The 17,097-nt window shown below is 37.8% G+C and overlaps 1 protein-coding gene and 1 long non-coding RNA gene across 3 annotated transcripts; one reads left to right on the plus strand and one right to left on the minus strand.

Annotated features, from left to right (window-relative positions):
- Positions 1-5,474: 5,474 nt before the first annotated feature.
- Positions 5,475-12,564, plus strand: LOC106940434 (rho GTPase-activating protein 22-like). 2 transcript variants are annotated; one of them, XM_015023183.1, is made up of 9 exons: positions 5,475-5,624; positions 6,805-6,918; positions 7,083-7,290; positions 8,247-8,379; positions 8,526-8,599; positions 8,723-8,844; positions 9,606-9,822; positions 10,385-11,305; positions 11,705-12,564. In XM_015023183.1, the coding sequence occupies exons 1-9, from the start codon at positions 5,573-5,575 to the stop codon at positions 11,943-11,945; spliced, it is 2,082 nt and encodes a 693-aa protein (XP_014878669.1). In that variant the 5' UTR covers positions 5,475-5,572; the 3' UTR covers positions 11,946-12,564. The 2 variants fall into 2 exon arrangements, with proteins under 2 accessions (XP_014878669.1, XP_014878670.1); XM_015023184.1 differs by lacking the exon at positions 11,705-12,564 and adding an exon at positions 11,382-11,490.
- A 550-nt stretch (positions 12,565-13,114) lies between these two features.
- LOC106940435 (uncharacterized) lies at positions 13,115-17,087 on the minus strand. The gene is made up of 2 exons (XR_001423090.1): positions 16,440-17,087; positions 13,115-15,275 (listed from the first exon to the last, which is right to left on the minus strand). It is a non-coding gene; the product is annotated as an uncharacterized LOC106940435 (long non-coding RNA).
- Between the last annotated feature and the right edge of the window lie 10 nt (positions 17,088-17,097).

Raw genomic sequence — 17,097 nt, forward strand, 5'->3', positions numbered from 1 at the left:
ATTGCTCTTGAAAAACTGTTACAAAACCGGGGGACTGAGATCAAAGCTGAGCATTGTCTGGCATGTTAAGAGGTCAGACATTGGCCAGGAACTGTGATTGTATTATTTTGTACCAGATCAAATTGGACACTCACCTTCTTTTGTCGTCATCTGGATTAGATGAAGCACTGTACAACTACAGGCCATTCAAACTATTTTTATTGTGTCGGTCAACATTGTATTTTCCTCAAAGTTTTGGAATCACTTGTTTTTTTTGTTTTTTAAGAAAACTGCAAAACAACTGAAACACTGAGTTCCTTTAAATCAAGATTAAAAAGTTGTTGTGTTGCTGAAATAAACCAAGCTGTAATTTCCATTCTAACCAATAGGAAAATTTGATCGCAGTAGCTGTGTGCAACCAAAAGAGGGCAGCACTAAGATGGTTTTAGGCCAAAAAATTAAAAAATATTTATACAAAAATGTCCCAGTTGGCAGCAAACATAAAGATATTACTTACTCTTTATGTGATTTATTTATTCTGGAGACTATTTTCTCCTAAAATAAATACATTTTCGCACACATTTACTTTTTCCTACCTTTGATTTGGTCCCATGCGTTAAAGTCCATTTTCAGGAATCATGCACTGCAAAACAGAATTAGGTTAATGTGACCTTTAATTAAACTTCCTACTGCCGACTTTTAAAGGTCTCTACTAGAAACGCTCTAATAAACTATATTTAGTTTTACAACTGGGAGCTAATTGAAATCTGACAATAAATTTATGACCAAAACACTAACTGAAGTAGTTAGTGAACAAACTAGCAAGGAAACAAAATTACTGTGGTTCTGCTGAGGAGTTTGTCTGTGCTGTGGAGAGACTAAAACCAGTATTATAACAAGTCTCAAGTGCGACTGAAGTTATTAAAACAAATGTAAACATCACATCTGCTGTGTGCGATAAGTAGCTAATTTTAACTTCTTGTAATTTATACAGCACCAAGATTATATACATTAACTTTAGAAAGCAAAACTAGCGCTTGAAGTAAATGTACAGGTGCATTATGACTACTTCCAGTCAGGAAGGGAAACCTAAATATTACATAGATTCAATAACTGTTAAGCACGCAGCTACTGTTCAGGTCAGCCAAAATGTTATGCAGTTTAACCCTTTATAATTGTACTACAGTATTTTAGTAAAAATCCAAATGCAAAAAATACTTACTTGGTTCATTCTAATTTCTTAATCTTTTCTCCAAGTGGGATTCTCCTTATATAACATTGTTTTGTAAAGATTTTTTAAAAAATGAACCACTGATATTGCCACAATTTATTTGGAGTAATTTTTCTGTGTCTTTAATAGAAAGCACCCCTGACTCAGTGCTTGTGTCCTTTGCTGTGTCGCTTTCCAGGACAAAGTATTTGGAAAGACTGTTGTTGCTGTAAACTCTATTTTTTTCTCCTTTTTTCTTGAAAGTACTCCTGACTCTGTGGTTCTGTTTTTCTGTCGTTGCAAATGCCAACTTATGCTGTAATATTCAGGAAAAATAGATATGAATTCAACCTTTTTGTTTCGTAAAGTATATTAAGATGGCTTAAGTTTGAGAAAAGCAAAATTTACAGTAAAAATAAACTGACCTGAATTTGCAGGAAATATGTCCACGTGAATCAGTGTTGGGAAATATTAGAGGTGAAAAGGAAAGCAGGTGACAAATTCAATTTTCACCATCACACAGCTCGTTGTTACAAAGAATATGATATCAATTTTCATTTGTATTGACATGTGGATGCCAAAGCTTTCAGCTGAGATTGGAAATTAGTCATCAGACAAACCAGCTGGCACTCAGACAGCAGAGTGTCAATAGTTGTTGCAATGAAATGAGGAGGGATGAATTGTTCAGCTAACAATCTTCTGTTCTTTGACACTTTGGATATTGTCCATATTTGTATCTTTAAAAGCATTTTTCCATTTATCATTTCATTCTGCAGCTTTCCAAGGTTGGTTTCAGACATGAACCTCACTACAGACGTTTTGTCCGACACTTTGTGGTTTTATCGGAGACTTCAGGACGTGGATCCATCCAAATTTACTACCAAATTTGGAATGAGCTTTGAAATGCCACTAAAGCATTAAATGTGCATCATCTGCATTTCCAAGAATTGGGTTGTTGCCAAAAAGCTGCTCTGAATAGTTTGATTGGAGGAAAAAAAGCACTGCATGAAACTATGCATCATAAATCACACATGAAGTCAACCATTAAGCCTAATAAAAAGCCTCTCTCTGTCTTCATCACTTTCTGCAGCACATTAAATATTGAAACATACTAACCACTGGTTGAATAAATAACTGCCTCAGCGTAAATTACTAATGTGCATCCCTTTGATAAATATGTTATCTTTAAAGTGGTCTGGAATTTAAAGTGAAATAAACAGAAAAATGTATTATGTAGTATGAGATCAGAGCACTGGGAGAGTTGTTTAATTTTTTTCAGAAATTGGAACTGATTAAATTTTTTCAGGGTATGTTTGGAGTTTGAAGAAAGCTGTATTTTACATTATTATGAGTATCTCATGATCATGAGATAGTATCTCATAATCATGAGATAGTATCTCATGATCATGAGATAGTTATTTTTTTATTTTTTTAACAGAGTGGCGGAAATGGGCTTCCATACATTACTTCACTTGTATCCGTCATGCACTGTCAACTCCGTCAGATGGACTTTTTGTTGTTTTTTGTTTTAAATGATATTTCTTTTGTTTCTTGAGAAGCATTTGTCTGTAAAATGAGTGAAAATATCACTAATAGGGTATTTTAAAAATCATTTTATATTTATTTTTGTCAGATGATGATGACAAAGTTCTGGGTCAGGTCGATTAAAAATGTAATTAAAAAAAAAAAATTGCAACTGGGAGCCTGCACCTTAGCATCTTTACATTTCCTAAACATTATTTGTCATATATGCATACATAAGGTTGAGAAATAATAATAATAAAAAAAATGGGAAAATTAAACCCATTCTGTCCCTATTCTCAAGAATCACTGAGGTTTATGGCCCTACCAGCTTTGCACATTTCAGTTATTTTGCTGCTTCTTTGTAAAATTGTTCATGCTCACTGATTGGATGGAGAACATTTGTTAACATCAATTCTCAGTTCTTGGCACACATACATATTGTGATTTAGTCCTGGACTTTCACTGCTTTGGCTGTATATTTAGTGCAGTCGTCCTGCTTCACCCCATTCTCAGTTCCTTTGCAGTCTCTAAGCTGTTTTCCTCCAGGATTGACCGGCAGCACAAACTCTTCCGTTTTTCTAACTAAAAACTAAAACAGGCAATTTCACCTCATGATTATGCAAAACAAACACTCCAGAGATTGTATTCAATCTTCCCAGTTGGGAATTGGTCCTTTTAAGTCTCGGGATGTCCAAATTATTGCCGGTTCAAAATACAGATTACATCGCATGACAACAATTCTGCTGAAAAAAAAAAAAAATTATTTGGTCAGAATTTGTTTTGACATTATGCTTAGACATCAACACTTTAAATGGCTATTGGTAACACAGAATAATTGGAAAACTGCCAAATATTTAAAAGTTATTTGAAAAATGTGTGAGTGCGTATGACATTTTTGATGTTTGGATAAAATTTCTAGGTAAAAATTAAAAACATTCAAATATATTTTCTTATAAAATATCATCAGTCACCAGTTATCATCTAATGATTCTAAATCCAATTTTAATAGAAATTTAATGTGCCTCCATATTACACTTGTTTATGAATATTTCAAGAAATGTATCCAGCAACATTTTCTCTGAAATTCTGTAGAAGAAACCCCACAGCAACGAGTCGATGCGAAGTCACAATTGATTTTGTGCTGATTTAATCTCTTGATTGAACAGCTGTTAATATTTGATTGCTTGTATTGATAAGCAACCCGATTTTTGCAACTCACTGTACACTGTATTGTACATTGAGTCAAACAGTCTTATTGAATTGGACTGTCTGGAGGTTCATACTATAATTGAGTTCAAAAGTTGACCTGGCTGAGTGGCTCCTCTGGCTTTTATGTCCACTTGAATGATGGTGACAGTGAGTGTGCTCGTGCCGTGAACGGCCATACTTCAGCCGCTGCAGAATTTCAGCCAGATCATCTCCCTCCCTCTCTTGCCATCAGCTGTGATTACTTTGGTAAAACAGCTCTGCGTCGCAGAGATCCAATTTTCCTAATGCACAGCCTTCACGCACACACACACACAGCATGGTTATTGATGAGGCAAAAGGGGAGGGGGGCAACAAGGGGCACACACACTGCTGGGAAATGGAGAGAAAGACAGAAGGCGGTAGTGGGAATGAGACAGAAGTTGGACGTGGACAAAGACAGGGACAGCTGGAGAGGGAAGGAATGGCGTGAAGGAAGAGAGGAAAAAGAGGGGCTGGCGAAGACATGGACATCCTGATGTGTGAAGTGTCCTTTGAAAATGGTGCGGGACGTCCAGTAAAAGAGGTAATAAAGCAGAGGACATAGAGAGGGGGACAAGGGAGGAGAGGAGATGCAGGAAGGAATACTAATATGGCGTCTTTTCACCGTGGAGGATGAAGTGTTCTGGAGATGGTGAGGAAGAACAAAGTTCCTTCAGGATGCATTTACCGACCATTCACTGGTGTCAAAGGCTAAAGGGGAACATCAAGGAGAAAAGACAGCGTGCCGGTCAGAAGACGCTCCAATGATAGGAAGCAAGGTGAAAATTCTCCTGCTCAGGTTGGATCTGGGACGGTTTTGGGTGCAGTTTCTGCAAAGATATGTTCTCCACAATTACAGGATCAATGAGAATCTAACTGGGATGTGAGAACAAATGACAATCCAAAACCATTTTGCAAAAAAGACACAACACAACAAACCGATTTTCAGCATTCCAGTTTGCTTGTCAAGGATCAACACCCTTTTATTGGCAAGTTCTCCACAGTTTCTGACAGAACCTTTTATGAACATATTTAGGTTTGAAGAGACTGCTTTGGACATTTTAGGGGTGAGCATATTTGTACCTATAAAAGCTTTTCAACAATGCAATAACTTCTACAGAAATCATATCCACCAAAGATTATTCCAAGATTTTCCATGCTTGTTTTTCAAGAACTCCTCTTGATAAGCTTTTTTTTTTTAACTTGAAACCTCTCATCAAATTCCTAATTATTGCCATGAATTACTAATGGAAGAACCTGTATACAGAGAACTTTCCCCTAAGATAAACATTTGTAGATCAAAATGTTGATGAAAACAACATAATTTGAAAAAGAGACTTTTTTCAGTGGCAGAAAGTTTGGCAAAAGTCTTGATTCAAACTCCAAACTTCTAAAACCAGTCTGTGGATCCGTGTTAGAGACCTTTTGGTTTTCTTCCTAATTTTTTACAATTTAATTGTTCCATGATTGTTCAGCATCAACTTGATGGTGCGTCTCTTTCTATCCAGAATTTCTTTTTTTTTTGTCAAATGTATTTGTGACCTATTTTATTTATTAATTCCTCTTTAACTCTGTAAAGTACATCATCACTTTGGGTTGAGCATCTTCAACCAGGCCAGAAGTGTTTGCAGCATGGGACTCAGCTGCTTTAAGTCTTGGAAATATGACAGTACAGGCCACAAAGGTAAGAAATACACACAGTTGGCATGTTAACCCCCAATCTCTCTCAAACTCTGGTTGCATGTGTCATCCACCAAGGAAAACAGTTAAATGCTGAGTCAGGAAGTTTGAGATTCTTGTCTTGTGTGTCCTGTTGTGTGTGTGGGGGTGGGGGGTGTGTGTGTGTGCGTGTGTGTGTGTACATTGACATTGAGAGGGACAGAAAGCTAAGGATGATGGGAACTAGAAAGAGGACAGTGTTTAAGTGTGTGATGGCATGATGGGCAATTGAAGGTTACATCTACTGTTCTGCTCTTGCTTCCTACAGATCAACAAAGATAACCAAAGTAAATAAAGAATGCAGTTTTAAAATAATGATTAGCTAAGTGAAAAAAAACAACCCAACCCAAACTTTGTTAGTCATGAATGTAATGTGTTTAAGCATACTTCAGTTTCTCTAGCTACAGTCTTTCCTGAATGCTGTCAGACGTGTGGAAGCAAAAAATAATTTATGTAGAACCTGTCTAACAACACGAAGTAGGTTGAAAAACCTCAAAAGCAGTATATCATTCCTTCAAGAAGATTCAAGAACAGATGAAAAGCAACGTCAATGACATTTAAGAGTCTGAAAATAGTGACAAACAACAGCTCATTAGTGAGAACTGAGCTGTTGGTATTAGTTGGAAACTTTCTTAAACATTGAGGACATGTTTAAGTAAGGCTAGAAAGAGTTCAACTGTGTCTTCATCAATAAATATTTGGTCTTATAACTGTTACAAAATCCAATCAATATTTCACAAGTCTGCTAAAATACCAATTATTGATGCTAAAATACAGTTTGCTCTTTAACCAGTTGAATAACAAACTGACTTGTGATTAGCCGCTGTGGCTTTAAAAGTAGAGACAATCTAAAGAGAATTTTATTCTGAATATTAGCTTCATTAGCTGATTAGCTTAGCCAGAAAGCTACCACTAAGCATGATTCAAAGCAGAAACAGTTCAACTTTATCCTTTGAAACAATTTCTTGTCACTATAATGCCTAAAAAAGTTTCTACATATAATAAAATGCAAGTTTTAAAAAAAGATTTCTTTTTAGCATACTGGCTAATCTTAAATCCCAGGCAGGAGGAATTGATTCATGATGATTCCCACTGAGAATGACATCTTAAGTGAAAATATATGATTTATTATTGTGTAAATGTAGGTAACAGAGATGTGCTGGCCAGCCCAGGCTCCTATTTCTTCCTATCCAACAGCGCTGGTCAGGGTGACGAGTGGTTGAAGAGCCTTAACAAGGGAGTCTGGATCCCTTTCACAGGTGGGAACTCACTAACACACACAAAATGGTTCATGTGTTCATTGGTATTACTTGGAGACCCTAACACAAAACATTTATTGACTCTTACAAGCTTAACAAAAACAGAGAACTCCAGTATGATTTTAGGATTTATCGTAAGGGAGGGATTTCTGTTTCTGTTGCAGGGGTTTTTGGGCAACGTCTGGATGAGACGGTGCTGTATGAGCGTCGGTATGGAGTGCGTTTGGTTCCTCTGGTGGTGGAGCAGTGTGTGACATTTATCCGGGAACGTGGTCTGCATGAGGTGGGCTTGTTTCGCCAGCCTGGACGCACCAGTCTGGTGAAAGAGCTACAGGAGGCTTTTGATTCTGGTGAAAGGCCGTCTTTTGACAGGTTCAGCTCCTTCTCTTTTTCTTATACAGATTTCAGATCCCATTTAAGTCAAGTAAAGCCAAGTTTATCTGTATAGCACATTTCAGCAACATTAGCAGTTCAAAGTGCTTTACATCATAAAACTACAATACAGTAACCAATTATGAAACTAGCAATAAACTTTACATTTTGTCAAATGCCAACATCAAAATCATGAATATGTTGATTAATGTGCCACTTACAACTAGTCAAAGCCAACTCTAAGCAGGTGAGTTTTTAGCCTTGATATAAAGGAACTAAGTGTTTCTGCATCTTTGCAGTTTTCTGGAAGTTTGTTCCAGATTAGATAAGCATAAAAGCTGAATGTTGCTTCTCAATATTTCATTCTGGTTCTGAGAATGAAGAGTAGACCTGAACCAAACACCTTAGGGACCTGGAAGATGTTCCAGACTGTTTTGTTGTGACAATGTGTTTTGAATATATGTTGGTAAGCCCTTCAGTGATTAATAAACGTAACAAAAAAGTATATTAAAGCACTTATAAAACACCCAGAAGTGTTTTTGTCAATAATTTAATGTTTTTGGTAATTGAAAAATAACCTGTTACAAAAACCTCCAGAATGTAAGATCCCCCTCACCTGGCAACCCCAGTGAAGTTCAGTTTATTACCTAACAACTCCAGCGGCAAATAGTCTGTCATCTAGCAACAAAAGCAGAGCTCCAGCACATTTGGTCAGCTGGATTTACTGCTGTATGCGATGTAGTATGGCTGCTGGAAAAGACAAATGTTACTATCCAGAAACCACTTGCTGCATTCTTGTTGGTTATGCAAGAGGCTCTACTTCTACTATTCAAAGATATATATGGTTGTATAATTGTACATTTGTTTGCAGTCACTTTGAAGTGTGAATGTTAACTTTGAGTTGGGGGGCTTGGCTGTTTAGGTAAGGAATCTGGTGTGTTGTGTTTTGTCTGCAGCGGGACAGACGTCCACACTGTGGCATCACTGCTGAAGCTCTACCTCAGGCAGCTACCAGAACCTCTGGTTCCCTACAGCCACTACCAGGACTTTCTGCTCTGCGGTCAGAAGCTGTTAAGTGACCGTACAGTGGTAATCACTCAGTGCACCACACCACAGAGACTGATGTAAAACACAACTATTGGTGAAAACACATTGCTCAGATTACATGAGGTTTAATGAGTGTTTTATTTTAGAAAGGTTTCTTCTTTCTGTTTTATCTCCATGTCCTCCATCAGGGTCTGGAGGAGTTGACGAATCTTCTTCATGAGTTACCTGTCGCAAACTTCAACCTACTCAACTTTATCTGCCAGTATGATCTGTCTGACTTCATTAGTTTTGACATTTTTGGTGATTAAATCAAGGCAGATTGTTTCAAAGTTGGAACCAGCTTCTCTGTTTGTGCAGCTCATGAGGAACGGATGTGTGTGTGCAGGTTTCTGAATGAGGTTCAGAGCTGCTCCAGCAGTAACAAGATGAACGTCCAGAACTTGGCAACCGTGTTTGGACCAAACATCCTTCGAGCCAAAGCTGAAGACCCACAAAGCATCATGGGAGGTAAACTGGCAGCAGTTTATTTAATATTTTTTGCTTATTTCAAAATACTACTACTTCATAAAGGTTTTTCAGTGCTCTAGAACATGTCAATATTTTTTTACTCCTAAATTAAAAGCATAATCGGTAAGAAAGTCTGTAGAAATCATGAATTTACTTTTTGCAGACTAACTCTTAATGCATTTACATAATTTTTCCATTTTTCTCAGTTGCCAGGAAACATTAGCATCACTGATAAACTTTGTCTCTCATGGTTGTCTATTGACCCTGCAGGTTTTCTGTCAGATTAGGTTCTGAATTGACGTGAGTCGATTGCAAAACTTTATTTTTCTTGAAGCCATTATTTTGTTGATTAAAAATATTCTTGGAATCTTGGCGATGTTTTAAAAAGGCTTAGCATCTTCACTGTCAGTCTTCTAGCTTACACCTGCAGGTTTTGGGTCAAAACGGTCAACAATTTCATAAATTTTTACATACCATGATACTTGCACCTGAGGTACTCCTGGGTTTAGAGGTAATGCTCAGTGCTTTACCTGTTGGAATTATCTTCCAAAAACATAAGTTTACTTTCTTTAGACATGTTGGAGGTTTTGATCCAGACCTGGATATATTCTTAAGAAGAGAGGTATTCTATCTCACAACCAGTAATTGATAAAAAATATTTCAGCTCCTGCTTATGTTTAGGATAGATGACCTTAAGCAAGTGCAACAACATTTTCTAGCTTTGACTTCTGGACAATAAGTTCTTCTTGTCTGTCTCCAAGCTACAAAACTGGTCCAGGTGCTCATGTCGGAGCTGATCAGACAACACAAATCTCTGTTTGCCAAGTTCCCTCCTTCTGCCTGCTCTCATCCTTCTGCAACGCCTTTGAAGCAACCCCATCTCCAGCCATCGCCCTGCCTTCGCCAGCTGTCTTTGCCTCTTATTGCAGACCACTCAAGTGAATCAGGACAACCAGCCGCACATGCAGACCACTCTAGGTAAAACACAGGGGTTCAAGCATTCAACAGTCAGTTGGCGATTAGTCATTCTCACACAAGTAGAGAATAATAGATGCATCTGAAAAATAGAATTCAAAGGAAAAGTTAATTTATTTAAGTAAATGAGTTTAAAACCAACCACAGCGCCACCATGACCATCAAAGCACTTTTTTAAACATCCGCCTGTGGGCAGGTACCTGGTCCTGCTGAAAAGTGAAATCTGAATCTTTATAAACCTTGTAAGCAGAGGAAAACTTGCACAAGATATTTTGATTTAAACTTATAATATGAGAAAACTATTTCACTTATAACTGGTAGTTTTTCATCAATATAAAGGAATTATTGACTTAAAACAGGCTCCTATCTTGTACTGAAAAGTTTATTGTAAGTTAGTTCTGTCTTATTTCAAGGTACCAAGATATTTGCAGTGGAAACTAGACCAAAAATACTTGTTAACATTTTGTGTTTTTGCAGTTTCTCACTTTTGAGGTTCAAGTTAACATTAAAGATCCGACTTCAGTATGAATTGTCTTTAATAACTGTTGAAGTTTCTTCCCTGCAGTTGTATCTTCTCTGCTGCTGGTAAATCAGACTTGCTCTCTGGTCAGAAGAAACACCTTGGCCATCGCTACACTTCCTCCCATCCAGAGAACTGCTTCTACCCCTTGCCTTCCTCCAGTGAGTCCATCAACCACCACCCTGGGAGGCACAAAGGAGATTTTTACAAGTACCATTCTGGGCAGGGTTCATCTTCTGCAAATGCTCAAGCCACAACAACCAACCCCCAGCTACAGACCGAAAGCTCAAATCAGGGGGCAATGGGATGGCAACGCCAAGAAAAGGCAGCCTCTGCCTCCTGGAGCTGCAGAGGAGCAGAGGAAGAGGGTGAGGTTCCTGAAGCAGCCAGTGGGGGGAGCAGTCAAGCACAGGAGGACAGTACACCCTCAGTCTATGACAACCTGGACAGAGCCTCTCTGTCTCACACATTGGAGAATGTTCCTACTGAGAACTTTGATTTAGATTCTCTAGGAATCAATGTTGGAATGTGTGAAACAGAGGTAGATCAAGCAGAACTGGGGATGGCAGGAGACTCCTCTTCCTCATGGTCTTCCTGTGAAGTTCTACCATTAGATAAAAGCAAGGATGAACTGGGGGTCAGTAGTCCTGATATCCCACCAAAGAGATCCAGAATGTTGCCTCTGAATCAGAGAAGAGAACAGGAAATCTGTGATAAAGATGATCATGAAGACAATGGAGTTGAAGGCAATGGTGCCAAGCAACATCCGAGCTCCTGGGCTTCCTGCTCTGTCATCAGCATCAGCCCTCTCAGCACAGGGAGCTCAGAAGTCTTCCTCCCCTCTGGGGCTCCGGATCTCCAGGTTCAAGAGTCTCATTTAGAGTCGAGGGACACTCATTCTCTGCTGGCCAAGCTGAGGCAGCAGATGGCTCAGCAGAAGGCAGAGTACCAAAACAGGATTGAGAGGTATTACTTTACTAAGGTTCATACAATTTCAATCTGACCCCTAACACTTACCCTTACCCCTACATTTGACTGACAGAGCCACTCACCAGGACATGCATGTTTACTGTTAACACTAATTACCCCACTGTTGCCAACTCACTGATGTCCTTGCTATATTTAGCAACATTTCAGACGAAAATATCAGAATCGGCCCCAATCAGTCGGCAGGTCAGGCTTTTTAAAGATTGGTAGTCAGCAGTCGGTCAGAAAACTGCAACCAGCTCACTGCTAATGCAGAGGTGCTGCAACAAAATTAAGATGTAAAAATATACAAAGGTTTAGGAAATCTGAACACTATTCTCTGTAAATGAAGAGGTGCAACACTTTGGTCACTCCGTGTCATTTATTCATGGATTATAGGTTGGAGCGCTGCAATGGCGCCCTCGAACGGCAAGTTGCCGTTCTGCGACTCAGTCTGGAGCAGCAGAGGCGAAGCCAGAGCGTGGCAGAGATCAAGATCAGAAACATGGAGCGAGCCAAGGCAGACGCAGACCGCCGGAACACCACCCTTCAGAGGGAGATGGAGCTGTTCTTCAGGACATATGGAGAAATAAGGAGAAGAGGAGGAGATCTGGGAAGAGCTGGAGGAGGAAGCATCTGAAGACTGAAAGACTGTTTTTCTCAGCAGGAGTGAAAAAGGGAAGAAAGAAGCTGCAGTTAGCAGCGGACGGATTATGTCAAGATGAGTTAATGGTATGAAAACAGAAATAAGAACATCACATTAGTGGAGGTTCACGTTATTAAAGGTCAGATCTGATGGGATTTTTTAAAAATTTGCCTTTAAATCTCAAATTAATTCTCGTCTTCCTAGGAAACTCAGGCAGCACACTGAAGCCTGTGATGACTGAGACTCAGTCAGTCCCAGGTGTCTCCAGGTGATAAAGCATCAGTTTTATGTTCCACATATCCTTTAGTCAAAACTGTCCACCTTTAATTACTCCAAAAAGCTCAGACTTGATGTATGAAAGATTTAACGTGTCAGCATGACCTGTTTAACATAGTTAACATATTGATATTAAATACAATTGTGCTCTTTACAAAATGGTGGTGGAAATTAAATAAAATTCATAAATTATAATATGTAAAACTAAAATTATTCCAACACTTTATTAATTTGGTTTTTAGGAAATCTTTAGGAATTATGAGTAAATATTTTTAGTTCCATCTTTATTAATTTAAGAGCACATTTACAAACCTACAAGGTCCCATCTCCATACCCTGCATGGCTAACTATTGAATGAGAAATCCAACAAAAAGCAGTGAAGAATACACAACTAGTGGACTTTAAATAGGTGGGCGTCCACTGTACATTGATTCATTACTCACAGGTTACTTTTGATGATTGTGGCCAATGAAAACCCAAATTGGGCTCATTAGAATTTTTTTATACTACATTAAAAAAATAAAACCTGGTTAAATCACATACATGTCGACATTCTGATTTCTTGAGACACGTGAAAAACCTGCACATTTCAAATCACATCTGCCTGGACTCAATATTTATGTCTGCGCATTATCATCATCTGAAACCTGAAACCACCGTTTCTGCATGAAAACACTTTTCTAATAAAACCTATTTTAATCCACTTTCTTTTATTATTTATTGCCAGTTAATCTGATATGAATTAAATGAAAACTGAAAGCAGGTCTCTTCACAGGAGGATGAGATCTACTGTGATCAACGTGGAAATTATCTTTGTCATGAAGTGCCAATGAAATTTGTTAAAATAATTTTTTTTAAACCAAAAACAATGAAGCTGAGACTTTTTTATTTTCCACAGAGGATGAAATATTTATTGTCAAACTGTGCCAGCAACGTGAACTAAACTGTACAGACAGTAAAAAAGAAAAAAAATCGAAAAGAAATATAAAATAAAAATCACTGAACTGACAGAAACTTTCTATCAGGACTGAGTCATGCCTACAGACAGAACATTAAACTGATGCTTCAGTCTGATTAAAGGGGGAGAGTATCACACTGACCACTGAGCACCTGTAAACACAAGTACTATAGACTCATCTTTAACAAATGGAAAGTACATCAAATATCAACAGTTAGTGACCACACAGAATGACAGCATCTGAATATCACCACAGCAGTTACAAGTGGTAAACTTTCAGGATTTATTTTATTTTATTACCAGAAAATAGTAATAAGAAGAAAAAAGGTTCACTTTATGGTCAAAAGTGCTTAATGAAGATGCTTTGCACGTGTAATCTTACAGAAACTTTTATATATTATGTTAGCCATCATCTGCAAACCAGGCAGCACAGCAAATAACTTGCCTAAATTAAGATAACTTGGCAGTAAGGCCATAGTTTGTTATTTAGGGAGAAAATATTTGAAGTGTTTAAATATATATATATATAAAATAAGTGACAAGGTTTCTGTGAGATGCAGAAAATACACACAGCAGTTTTTAAAGTCCAAAAAACGTAAAAAACAAAATCCTTCAAATGCAGTCGTCAGTAAAAATAATGGAGAAAAGTGAGTTCAATTTGTGAAAATTTCAAATTTCTTTACAAGAAGTTTGAGCTCAGAAAACTACAAACTCTACAGTATGAGGGAAGCTGCATTGAGTCTGAACACTGGAGATGTTCACATACAGGAAAAATGTACAATTGTTGCATTTTCTGTAGCATATGTCTGATTACATAAAGTCAGCAAATACATCAGCTTAATTATCACAATTTATGCCTTAATCGTGTAGAATTACTTAATTTTTTTCCTGTGTTAGCATTCTACATTCAACATTGGAGAATATCTAATTGTTTTCTCATAAATATGTGAAGATAATATAAGAATTTCTGAGTTTGGCCACATTATGTCTTTCATTTCATCTTTCATCTGCAACGGCTCTAATGCTCAGGAAATGTGACTCAAATAACATCCAACATAAAAAGTTTCTCTGAGTTATTTTGGTTTGATCGGAGCATTGATGTCATATTTCATAAGGATTAATGGAAATAAGATGAAATAAAGCGGAATTAGATTACATTTTACATGTGATTTGACTTTTTATGCACATTTATCTGCATTATTCATGAAAATACTTGACTAAAAATATAAACAACCAAAAATGAGTAATGTACATGAGTGTGAAGCAGGAAGGGATGAAACGAGGGTGAATTAATCCTAAGGTGAAACAATGTTTTTCATGCTAGCTATTTTTTGTAAAACAAACAAAAAAAGCTGGTTAAAAATGATCAACATAATAAACAAGGCGACATAAACCAAAAACATGAGAGAAGAAAATATTTAACATTATTTTTACAGATTAGCAAACTGAAGCTATATGTTCTAGCATGAACCCAGTCTGAGCTGCCGAACGGCTGAACTTTAGAGCTCTGGTTCTGAAAATCCTTCAGCTGGAGTTCAGCTACCCACTTGTTTGACGTTACAGTTATGATAGATGGTCACAATTCTCACATGAAGTTACAAACTCAATGGATTTCAATAAATTTTGAATTCCTCCTGAATAAATAAATAAAACTTAGGGGGGTTTAAAATGCTTTCAGTCTGACTGGAGTTTATTTTATTAATGATATATAGAAAATATAAACATCAAATGAGCAGCAAGCACAAAAAGAATTTCTTTGGAAACGGTAAGACTCATGTTTCTGTTGAACCTGAACAATAAGGGAATGTGAACAGTAAAATGAGGGACTCTAGGGTGGTTTTGTCATGTCGTGGGACCTTGGTCGTATTAACGGCGATTGTCTCAGAAGCCGGACGGCGTCAGGATGTTCATGTCTCGGTGTTTGAGCTTGTGTGGCCGCGCTCCCTGCCGCCGGCCCTCCACCGTGGGGATCTCCATTTTGGGCGGGGACACCCTCTGGGGGTTGTCAGCCAGCCGCGTGGCCTGCGACTTCATCACCTCCATGGGAGTCGGCTTCTGGGCTCCACGGTACGCCTGGATGGCAAAGCCTGCTGGGAGAAAAACGCAGCAGTCAGCATATGCAAAAACTCTACTTTGAAATGAACTACATTTAAAAAAAAAAAAAAAAAAAAAAAAAAAAAAAGAAAAATCATCAATAATCACTAAAAAAATTTACTGAAGCATATTTTCTAGATTGTCTGAATACAAATTTCAAGCAACTTCTACTTTGTCATCAATGGTGTTCTGTTTCTTTCCGGCCTAAATACGACGCAGAGGCTTGCTTATTTTAACCACTCTTCAAGATGGGAAAGACAAGAGAACCTGCCCTTTAAGAAAGGCAGACATGTCAAACTGATTACAAAGAACTGGCTACTGCCTCAAAACCACACAGCTCTACAGATTATCTGGAACTTCTCTGCACAGAAGAAAGCGAACATTTCCTTAAACAATTCATGTAGGTCTTAAAGTAGTTTTTAATTAAATTGAATAAAAAAAAAATCATCCCCAGTGGCAATAAATATAATAAAAAAAACAGCATTGGACCAAAGACGGAGCCTTGGAGGACTCCAAAAGAAATCTGAGCTGCAGCTGAGGAGAAATCAACTAGTTAGACTGGAAACACTCCAACTGGTTAGGTAAGATTCAGAACATGGTAGGGCTGTGGCAGCCATCACTGCACACAGATCAGAACTACATGGTCAATGTTATCAAACACAATATTCAGGTCAAGGAGAACAAAGACTGTAGCCATCAAAATTATGGCTTTCAGCAGCATAATGACCCAGCGTGTGGCCAAATCAAGACAAATGGGTCATCAGACACAGTCAGAGTTCATCCAATACCATCTCGGTCTATAGATCTACATCCTATAGAAGACCTCAGAGGTTAGCACAGGAGAGGACTCAGTACAATCTGAAGATTGTACAAAGAGGAACAGTTAAAGATTGACTCACTCTACTCTTATTTAAATGCATTTTTGAGCTGTTATATCTCACTGCTGAAATTATACATTTCTAATCCCCGTGTTTACTTTGGAAATAGTGCATTTTTATTTGCTTTGCACTTTTGTAGCAATTCTTGTTTTAAGATGTCTATAGCTAATTAAAAAAATATATTCTGAACTTAAATTTAAAATCTCCCAGGAAGATAAACAAATCTCAAATATTTCCAAACACATCCAGAAGAGATCATTCCCTGATTCCTTGATGACCTACCTAGAGTCATCCTGGAGGAGAGATTTTAGGTCTCCAGTTCAACCATTCCAGATGTTAACATCTAACAGCAGCTTCTCTGCAGCGTCTGCTGTCTGGTGTTCATGTGTTTATGTAGAGGGAAATTCTGCGTCACTCTTTGCAGGGGCCAACGACTGACAAAGTGAATGTTGATCAGTGTTTACTGCTAGTCTGAAGGTCCTGCTTTCATCCTTTAACCCAGAATGTGGCTGTGAATCTGGAGCAGAAGCTCAATCTGATAATAAATAAACAGTTTCTGTAGGTTTAAGATCTTTTTAAGACCATTATGAATACAATTTAAGATCTGTATCATGACACAAATGTACAAAAGAAAACTAAATATTTTACATCGTAGTAATGCTTAATTATTTTGCACTGAATGGACATATGGAGAGGCAACAGAAATGAGCCAGAGGCTAAGACAAACATCCTTCAGCAAACTAGTGATAAATTTACACTAGTTTTCTAGATAGCACATGCATGCTAGCAGCTAGTTAGTGGGAGCCTCAGAAAGCAATGAAGATGTCTGGGCACGACTAAATGTTTCCTCGATAGCAAAATCCTGCAAGGAAATTAAATTATGTAGAATGTATGACAGAGTCCTGCCACCACAAAATTTAAGACCTGTGATTAAAGCAAT

The sequence above is a fragment of the Poecilia latipinna genome, unplaced genomic scaffold, assembly GCF_001443285.1.
Source record: "Poecilia latipinna isolate Pla-1442-1.1 unplaced genomic scaffold, P_latipinna-1.0 Scaffold3226, whole genome shotgun sequence".
In the NCBI taxonomy this organism is placed as follows: Eukaryota; Metazoa; Chordata; class Actinopteri; order Cyprinodontiformes; family Poeciliidae; genus Poecilia; species Poecilia latipinna.

Bases quoted from the DNA above. Each gene is read 5' to 3' on its own strand.
- LOC106940434 (XM_015023183.1), top strand. From the start codon at position 5,573: ATGGGACTCAGCTGCTTTAAGTCTTGGAAATATGACAGTACAGGCCAC. The intron at 8,380-8,525 runs GTAATCACTCAG...GTCCTCCATCAG, and splicing joins TGTTAAGTGACCGTACAGTG to GGTCTGGAGGAGTTGACGAA. The intron at 8,845-9,605 runs GTAAACTGGCAG...TCTGTCTCCAAG, and splicing joins CCCACAAAGCATCATGGGAG to CTACAAAACTGGTCCAGGTG.